Genomic DNA, 10,897 nt, shown 5'->3' on the forward strand with positions numbered 1-10,897 from the left:
ACGTTATAAATTACAGTGGTTCACACACTTTACTTACGGTGCCTACTGTTCGCTTGACTCAATTATTTAAATCTTCAATCTATCTCTCTATGCAATTGTGCTGGTTTTTCTCGCCGGGCTTATATGCTAAAAAAAGAGGGCGCCTGGCAAACACTCGGACATTCGCGAGGTTCCTCGATAAGTCATGATCCTTCTAAAAACTCCAGCATGCATGCTCCCAGTGTCGCATGACTTCCACTGTCGTAACAGTATTATTAATATTTTCATACTGCCCAGTGGAAATTAATGAACTTGTACACTAGAGATGAGCAAGTTAGTACCCACAGACCTGATAGTATCATCAGAAGGTTTACTATAAATATATAGATGAAAGATGTGTACATCTTTGCTGAAATTGATGTTTTTACATGTTAAATTTAAAATGTAAATAATTTACTGCAAAATCGTATTCAGCCTTAATGCCAGCAACCACAAGGAAGCTAAACATGTATATAAACTAGACTTATGTAATTATTTGTGAGCAAAAAAATTTACAACATAATTTGCTTTTTACACATATACTAGTGTACATAAACACTGCTATAGAATTTTTAAAAAGTTGCTATAGTAACCAAAGTCTAATAAATACTTCACAAGGAAACTTTTTACTTCTTATCTTCAAAACACCAATTTTTGCTTAAATATAAAGCTAAGGTCTAAAGTTTTGTAGGTGAAACTTTGTAACTGAAGCCTGGTGTGCTGATTTTAAGAGTAACACATTATTTTTTTTTTCTATAAATAATCTGTATACATTTTTAATTCTCTTATATTTTAAATATAACAAGGGACCTATTGGTCCATCTCAGCTGTACCATCCTCTAAACTGAAATATGAAATAAATATAAAAAAAAACTTCTTAAAGCTATTCCTTATCATTTGTATAGTTATCAAGCTTTCTCTTAAACTTACTTAAATATATTGTCTTCACAACATACGAAGGCATCCCATTCCAAAGTCCAACCATCCTGTTAGAAAAATAAAACAGTCTTAGCTGAGATGATCCTACCTTGCCAAAATATATATTTGTGTTCCCCAGTCCTACAGATTTTTGCCATTAAGTATGAAATGAGATGATGCATCAACACTGTCAATTCCCTGTACGATCTTAAACACCTCAAACAGATCCCCTCTAACTCTTCTTTTTTTCAAGAGAAAATTCCAGATCTTAACTTCTCCCAGACACCATTCTAATAAACCTCTTCTGAACCCTTCCAACAATTCAGTGTCGTTCCTAAGACTAAACACAATACTCCATATCTGGCCTAACCAGTGACGTATACAATGAAATTATAACCTCTTTAGACTTGTAGTCAATATTTCTGTAAATACAACCTAAAATCCTATTTGTTCTACCATCAGCAACAGCTTGGAAGGCTTAACAGACTGATCAAACATTACACGAAGATCCCTTTCTTTCATGATACTGTTAAGGTTATTCCCATCCAAATTATACTTACAATTCAAATTGTGATATCCCACATGCATTATCTTGCATTTATTATAATTAAAACCCATTTGCCATTTATTTGCCCAACTCATTAAATGATCTAAATCCTTTTATAAAGCATCAGCATCCTCTTCACAGTTAGCAACACTCAAGACCTTAATATCATCTGCAAATTTAATTCAGGATGTTACAAAAACATGTAGGTTCAAGAAGTCTTGGTAGAAATGAATAAAAACCCTATAACCAGTTTGCCCCTGAAGAAGAAAGGTCTGTCTCCAAATTTAAGTAATTTATTGACCATTCTTTCTTCTGTGTCATTGATGTAAGGAGCAAAGATCCTAAAACAGAGCCCTGAGGTGCCCAACTTGTGACATTAATCCAATTTGATTGAACTGCATTTATAACAACCTTCTGCTTTCTTCCATCCAGCCACTATTCTATCCATTTAGCTAATTTATCATCCACACCTACAGAGATAATCTTTTTCACATAGAAGCCTTTTATGTTCCAGAAAATATTAAGTACACCTTTATCACAAGTTTTGGTAGATGATAATAAATGTACCATCAAGGTAAGTTCATATACAGTTACTGTTACAGTGTAAACTTTATTATTATTATTATCTACTGAAGCATGATCCCCTTTTATGGTAACTAATGCAATGAAATATAACTACAAAATTGACTTTGAACAAAGACTTCACTGGCTGTGGCTGGTTGCACTTGAAGAAAATCAAATGTGTTCCCTCTTGTTGTTCTTTATTTTTATTATTATGTGCTAGATGTGAAGGAAATTTCTAGCCTAAAATTTGTTTGTGTGAAATCGTATAAAATTGTCTTAAGTCCATTGTGTATTATATAATATTTTACTAAATATAAAATGATATAAAAATCTGATTCAACTGTATTAATGTCTCGTCAAAAATTTGATATTTTGTTAAGCAATCTTACATTTAGATGAAAAATACAACATTAACTTTCAAAACGACTTATATCAATGATGTCTAACTTTTAAAAATTTGTGCTTAGGACTAATCCAATAGTTTTATATACTTCAGATAAATTAGGTTCTTAACCAATTTACATGTAGCCACATCATCATCAGAATATATGTCTGGTTAATGAAAGGTCCATCTTTCCATTCAAGCAAAGTATTCTTCTAAATTCTAACAAAGTTTAAACCATTTATATAAATAAACTTTTTTAAAAGTAAATGAATAATATAATTTCTGTATAATTGCTTTTCTATTATAAAGGTCTATAACCTTGAATTGATGATTGTATTCATTTTTTATTTTATTGGTGAGTCATAATTACCATACTGATTTACATACAGTATTTTAGCTTTAAAAGTTAAAGATTATACTACACAAAACAAACAACAATATTAAAGCTACCCTGTGATATACCAGTACAACATTCAGGTGTAATTTTAAATTCTATGCCAATATATTGGACCATATAAATATTTGAACAGTGTCTTCATTCACCAACTATCATTGATTAATGTTATAAAACAGCATTTATTTAATGGTTTAAAACATTTTTGTAAATTTCAAGTACTAAGTATGTTCTTGAGAGCATCAGCTCCAACTGTGACTGAAAAGTTTTGTAAGAAGAGCAACAGATAAAAAATAAACTGAAACACATATATTTTTGTTGAATGTGACCACTACTCTTTTATTGAAAAAAAATGTTACAAGCTATCTATTATGGTTATTTGTTTATAAAGTTAAACAAAATAAAGTATAGATAATAAATATCCTTAGAAATATTACTGTTCTTGACATCTATAACATTTTGAAATTTTACTGCATATGAAACATTCTCCTTTCAACAAATCTCTTCATAGTTCATTTTCTCAAGGACATTTATCTTAAAAAACAAAACTTTAATTTTTTTTTTCAACCCTGCACTTCATGGTCATATGTAAGTCAATAAAAAAACAAAAAAAAACAAATTTGCTTGCCTGTTACTTGTTCAGGACGAGAAGAACTTTTAAAAATAATTATAATTACTTTAATTTGGACCTTTAATTCAACATTCTCCAGCTTCCAGCTTTTTACAGGAAGAACATGAATGTTTTAAGTATGAAGTAAAAAATTAGGAAGTTCTGGTTTTATTATTTATAAATAATTTCTGGACAATTACAACAATGCTCAAAAAACATTATCTTTTAGCCCTAGAAGAAGTAATCGTCAATAAAATTGAATTGTGTGAAGAACTGGTTTCTGAGCTTTTGTCTCAAACATTTGAAGTAGCTCATCAATATCATTATCCAAGTCTTCAGAATCAGCCATCTGAAAAAATAAAATAAAATTCTAGCATATTACTGTTGTTACAAGTACACAAAGAAATAACTCTTAATGCTTCAAAAACTGCCATTTAAAAATTAATAATAATAATAATAAAGTGTCATTATCTGCAGTAAACTAGATTTCAAAAGAAAATGTGTACTTTAATAGATGATTACATAATTTTAAATTTCAAGCACCTGTTCAAAACAAATATAACTTGAGTAATTACTATTTACCATTTGTGAAATCTCACATATAAGAAAAGCTCCAATTGTGGCTTCCTCATGATTATCTTGAATGTCAATGTTAATGATATGCACAGGGCTGTTTTCTATCGGTGTCCTTTTGGATAGTTCTGAGCAAAATACCAGAAATAACATGAAAAGACAAGAGTGTACAAGACAGGCCTTTTACTTATAAGTCACAATAGAAAAACAAGTATTTATTCACAATAGGAGTTGTTTCAAATCTAATGGAATTATTGCTGGGTATATCTACAGAAATGAACTAATTATTTTCTTCCATGTGTATTAAATCCATTGTAAGCCCAAGTATGCAACTTTGTTCACTTTAAGGTAATTTTCCAACTTTACATCCATTACTTAACATGCAAGCACCATCTTTAAACAGCTTCTGTATTTTATTTACTATTATGAGATGATATAAATACTGAAGTATGGTATTACCTAAAGACACCAGTGGCTATTTTTGTCAAAAAAAACCGTTGTTTATGCTAAAATTTCAAAATTCAACTTTTGCAATACTGGGTGATGCAAAATTATCTTTCCTATTTCAAAATGTAATAATTAACTAAGTAAGGATATACAATCATGTAGTTTTCAACATCTGTAGAACAACCGAAACAGTTTTTATTGACATGTTATTAAACTTCTACATGTATACCATTGGTGGCTCTCAGCACGTCTAACCAATATTTGATTGCAGTCCAAATTCGCTGCAACATGCTCAGTTAGAGTGGTCATGGTGTCTGTTACCCATGTCTTCATTTCCATGATGTTTGCTACAGGTGTGATACATGATATCCTTAACACACCTACATATTTCTTTCCTGTACTGGTGTCAGTAATTGTGTTGCAACAAAGTCACTGACTTGGTGTGTGCAAGCCAAACAATGCACTGAGCTTTTTCTTGCATGGTTGCCATTTTTCAGAGAAACACTACTCACTGGAGAGAAAAAGAAACATGAGAATAAAAACTGTTTGAGTTGGGCTACAAGATGTAAATACTGCATGGTTATATTTCATTAATTATTTAATCATTAAATGTTAAAATATGAATGATAATTTTGAGCCACCCTGTATTTTGAAATGTTTAAATCTTTGGTTTTGTGATGCAAATATACAACATAAAAAAAAATAGTCACTGATCAAATGTACACCAATTTAAACACAAGCTACATAACAGTCAATGAAACAGCAACTTGCTCATCATGGTTAAACATTAGAGCTTACACTATTCAGTCATGCTAAAGGAATACAGTATTATTGTGTGCTATGCAAAAAGCAGATCTTAAGGGAAAAAAGGTCTATATTAGCACCATGTAATGGTGAATTAAGAAGGTACCTTCAAAGAGAGAAAACTCCTGTCAACAATGTTGTCATTTTTTACAAATGTCTTCAACAGTACCATTATTTCAAATGCCATACACCTAACAATACCCTTTCAGGTGTGAGTGAAACTGATAGATGTGATCTAAGTTATGCTCCTTTCCCACAATCCATGCCTGGTGCATCCTCTAGTAAAACCGTGTTTTCAAGCCTAACAATAAACATTGAATATTATATTAAAAGAAACAAAAATGTCCAATTTGTGAGCCCAAAATTTAATCAGCTGATTGCTGTAACACTTGAAGCAAAACTAAGTTTTTATATGCATAGCATTGTAATTCTGCTGGAACCTACTACTGCAAGTCACCTGAGCAGAAAGCAATTTATATTTAAGTTGTATAAAGATGAAAGACCATATCCATTATAACAGAACTGAAGTAACTGATCAAGTCTCAGGTTGATGACCTGTCTTCCAGGATTTCTTTTTTGAGGAATACCCATGTAAGATCCATGCAAACATCTTTAGGGTTCTCATCAAACTCTGTACTTGATTCAAACAAATATCTGTCTACAATTATGTGTTTTGGAAATACTTTTCCTTTAAAAAGACTTGTTCTGCTTTGGTGAACAATTTTTTACTTTGTATCTTAGATTTGAATATGTTAGCCACAAGAATCAATATCTAACTTTACCAGTCATCTTGCATGGGAAGTTTTGGAAGGAGGGGACAACAATGAAGTTATTCTAGGTTTAGTTGGCTTGTATGAATATTTAAAAAAAAGTTTCAAGTAAGCAATCCAGAGATGATGATGTAGTATATATTTGTAGAGGCTACTTGTCAAACAAATACTGGTTGTATCCACAGTTGGGTGCATTAAGTTGTTCCTTGGTCCCATGTCTTGTTGATGGGTGAAATGATGATGCAGCAGTTACTCAAAACATATTCTGAAATAATTTTGCAAAACATGTAGTTGTTGGAGATGAAGAATTTAGAAATACATTGTAACTCCTTCACAAATTTAAGTGTTAAAACCCAGAAGCAATTCTTTCTGCAGAATTCTACAGAAGAACAACTTATCAGGGCTTGTTACAAAAGTGGAAGAAGAAATAAACTCACAAAACAATGGAAACTATTGGACATGGTATTTAACAACCTTCAGATTCCTTTTCAGGGGATTATTTGAGAATTTTCAGTGTTCTTTCTAACTACTATCAGCTGCTCTGGCATGATACACAGAAGCTGGTTTTTCTGTTGCATTACTGAAGTAGTGAAGCAAACCAACATGTTAAAAGACTTTAAAGTCCAAAAAAGCCAATATATATAAAAATAAATCAGAGTGATATGCCTTTACACTTCTTACAATTGCCTGAAGAATTTCAATGTTCACTAACACTAAATGTACACTAGCTGAAGCACGTGGCATCATACACACATAGTATCTAACTGGGGATGGACTGTATAAAATGTGGGGCAGTAGTGAAGGCACACCAAATATTCAATCTTGCCATGTTTAAGCAATATATACTCTTCATGAATTCAGCATGATAGAGTGATTGATTACCCTGTACCAGCATGATATTTACTGTGTCATGCAGGTGCATAGTAGAGGGGTACTGTACAGAAACATGATTCCCAAGATTCAAATACCACAAGGAACAAAGGCTCACAAGACCAGCTTTCTCCTTTGAAGGTGTACAGGACTCTTTGACCATCGATGATGACACTTCTCACAAACTGAACAATGTCTGAAGGCAGAATGTGACATTTCTATGGTTGAGCTATGGTTAAGATTAAAATTGATTTTTCAGTCACTTTTGTAGTTTCAAGCATTTATGGGAAGAGGTGAATACAACATATGTATATACAAAAACTTTTAAGAACAGGTAAAATTTCCATTCTATTATACATTTAATGGAAAAATATGTTCTCTTTTTATTGGATTGTAAAACACACATAGAAGGTCTTCGTTTCAGTGTCTTGATCAAAATATGACTTCTAAAACTTTTGAATATTTAACTAAAAACAAAACAATAATGGCTTTAGAATACATTTCACTAAATTGTTAGTTCAAAAATAGTACAAGGTATTTTAATGGGCATGTGTGTTAAATAATAAATCTGGAATGCATATATAAAAAAACTTCAATACAATAAGGAATATCTTTATTATTTGTTAGGAAGGTCACTAAAAACAATAAAACAGTTTAGTGTTAGTAACAGCATTACAATGTAACTCATTCAAGACCGAGAAAAAAATTAATGCAAAAAAAACAATCATATTATGCAGCTATAAAAATCTTGTTTGTTTGCAATTATATCAGGCCAACTATATTAAAATTTACTAGACCATACAATATTTTTTAAGTACTTTTAAAATTACACAGTATAGTGTAAACAGTAGTGTGTCATGCAGTCAAAACAACCTGCAGGACTCACTGTGTGTTATTAGCAGGAGTGATACTTTAGCAATTTGCCACTTTCTGTAACTCAGGTTGTAGTAATCCAGACTATCACATACTGGACCCTTACTTCACATACCAAATTTCAAGACAATCCATTGAGAAATTCATGATATATAAAATCTCCAATTCTGATTGAATTTCTTCCTTTTTACTTCACACTGAAAGTACAGAAACTTTATTTGATAGAAAAACATACTTAACTTTCCTGGATTTTTTTAAAATTTGGTACATTGCAAAATTTGGTCTAAATATAAGCCACATATGTGAAAAGATATTCAACAAAAACCACTGAATTTTGACCAAAATTTTTGCACACACACCTACACAAAACGTCACAAGCTCTTGGTCTGAAATGTTCACTATAGCTTCACCTCAAAGCAAAGGTGGACCATTTTTAGTTCTTTATCATTCGTATTAAAAATGACTGGTTTAGAGCAGCAAAACTATAGGGTGAAAGAAATTATCCCAATTAAAGAGTGTTTAGTGTAACATGGTATTAGCTTAAGCAATTAACATGTATAATGATGCTTGGTAGAGCTGTACCAATTGCATGGGGGGGGGGGGGGTGTGACAAGAAACTGTTAATCTAATTTCTATGGCATTACTATAAAGGAAGTTATTAATACTATTATAGCTAAGAAAAACTAATACCTTATATTTTAAAAAATCTGGTTGGTTCTGTAAAGTATACTTCTGTTCCAAAAAATTGGGTTGCAATCTTAAAACTAATGTTGATTACTTTCCAGTGTCACTTTCTTACTTGCTGTGTATTGACAAAAAGTCACAATATCTAATAAAAACACCTTAGGTGTGAAAAAAGGTGCAGCCAAAAAAAAGAAAAAAAAAAGGATTCAGCGTGCAACTTAAAGGAATGAAATCAAAATTGGCAGCCAAACTGGTAGCTATACTTAAAGCATTGATAAGAATTTTACAGCGAATATTCATTCATTAATTAGCAGGCCGTGTATTTTGTTTACCCACCATCTTGCCCCAAGTTGAACAAAAAACGCACCTGGCTAACTAATGAATGATTATTTGCTGTGAAATTCTTATCAATGCTATAAGTGTAGCTACCAGTTTGGCCGCCAATTTTAATTTCGTTCCTTTAAGTCGCACACTCAATCCTTTTTGGCCACACCTTTTTTTTTTCACACCTAAGGTGTTTTTAATTAGATATGCTCTTTCCATAGCCGTAGCTAAGTTGAGGTGCAATAAAGTTACTGCTCTGTTCCTCTTGTCTTGCTCAACCTGCGCAAATATGAGAAAAAAATGTTGATCATTTGAGGCATCTTTGAAGTTTCATGTGTCCTTTTAGGATATGTACTCATCACGAGCACAGAGTCAAGTTTTGGAGCATTGAGTTAACATTAAAAAATTTCAATCCCTTCATTTAGTAGACCTGCACTTGTGTCTTTGATTACAGATCAAGAATGAATGTTGGTCACGATACGTGGGACTAATTGATTGTAAAACAGAGGGGGGACAGGTTTGGTCAAGTTGAAAACTAAGGGAAACAAAATGAGACGTGCAAGATTAATGACAAATCAAAATAGATTTTGTGTTTAAAAACTATCAAAATTTGGTAAACATATATATATTATAAAAGCATATGGAACCGAATAGCTGTATTAATGCTTTTCTTCATCATTAACTTTACACAGATGTAGGGCACGTGCACACAAAGGTGTGAAGAAAAAAAAAAGTGTTTGAATGGAAGACATCTACTCCGTTTCTGGAGAAGGAAGAAATCCCTGCTGATGCAAAAAAAAAAGTAAGAAAGAAGTATTCTGGTTATTTCTGTTAGTTGGCGCATTGGGTTATAAACATCCGGTTCCTGATGATAGGAGAGAATTCTAAAATCGACTAACACATCTATACTACCAGTTTCCCTGTATTTACGATTCCCGCAGCAGCTAATAAATACTAAGTTTGATTCTAAGAACCCATATTTCTCCCCTGTTTTAATAGCAGCTGGTGTGTATGCATAAATATACACTTCTTAGGATGGATAAACATTATTTGATGGTTACCTTGTATGCGAACTGTAAAAGTAACAGTCTGACTAAAAAAACAGGCCTAAAAGTAAACCATTAAAAATAACGACCTGTTTTGACAAACATCGGGAGGCTGTAAGTATTTTATAGATTATAATTTTATGCATAAAAGAAAGGAAAAGTTAATCGTTAAAAAGTGTGTCCGTTCTCTCTCTGTCTGTAAATATAACCGAAAGATGCATAACGTACAAGGTATGTTGTTTGTCTGTCTGGAATTATGACCGAAAGATACATAATGTACAATGTATGTTGTTTGTTTGTCTGTAATCATGACCGAAATATGCATAACGTACAATGTATATTGTTTGTTTGTCTGGAATTATGACCAACAGATGCACAACGTACAATGTATATTGTTTGTTTGTCTGGAATTATGACCGAAAGATACATAATGTACAATGTATGTTGTTTGTTTGTCTGGAATTATGACCGAAAGATACATAATGTACAATGTATGTTGTTTGTTTGTCTGTAATTATGACCAAAAGATGCACAACGTACAATGTATATTGTTTGTTTGTTTGTAATTATGACCGAAAGATACATAATGTACAATGTATGTTGTTTGTTTGTCTGCAATTATGACCGAAAGATGCACAACGTACAAGGTATGTTGTTTGTTTGTCTGTAATTATGACCAAAAGATGCACAACGTACAATGTATATTGTTTGTTTGTCTGGAATTATGACCGAAAGATACATAATGTACAATGTATGTTGTTTGTTTGTTTGTAATTATGACCAACAGATGCACAACGTACAATGTATATTGTTTGTTTGTCTGGAATTATGACCAACAGATGCACAACGTACAATGTATATTGTTTGTTTGTCTGGAATTATGACCAACAGATGCACAACGTACAATGTATATTGTTTGTTTGTCTGGAATTATGACCGAAAGATACATAATGTACAATGTATGTTGTTTGTTTGTAATTATGACCGAAAGATACATAACGTACAATGTATGTTGTTTGTTTGTCTGGAATTATGACCGAAAGATACATAATGTACAATGTATGTTGTTT

General features: G+C 31.9%; 1 protein-coding gene across 2 annotated transcripts in view; it reads right to left on the reverse strand.

The window, feature by feature from the left end:
- Window positions 1-3,488: 3,488 nt before the first annotated feature.
- Window positions 3,489-10,897, reverse strand: part of LOC106469882 (RNA polymerase II subunit A C-terminal domain phosphatase SSU72-like) — a 45,391-nt gene continuing 37,982 nt past the window's right edge. For both annotated transcript variants that reach the window (XM_013930401.2, XM_013930402.2), the window contains exons 5-6: window positions 4,019-4,137; window positions 3,489-3,785 (exon numbers count right to left, since the gene is read on the reverse strand). In XM_013930401.2, the coding sequence (XP_013785855.1) occupies window positions 3,684-3,785; window positions 4,019-4,137 (221 nt within the window). In that variant the 3' untranslated portion in view covers window positions 3,489-3,683. The remainder of the gene's footprint in view (window positions 3,786-4,018; window positions 4,138-10,897) is intronic.

This window comes from Limulus polyphemus, unplaced genomic scaffold (assembly GCF_000517525.1).
Source record: "Limulus polyphemus unplaced genomic scaffold, Limulus_polyphemus-2.1.2 Scaffold3703, whole genome shotgun sequence".
In the NCBI taxonomy this organism is placed as follows: domain Eukaryota; kingdom Metazoa; phylum Arthropoda; class Merostomata; order Xiphosura; family Limulidae; genus Limulus; species Limulus polyphemus.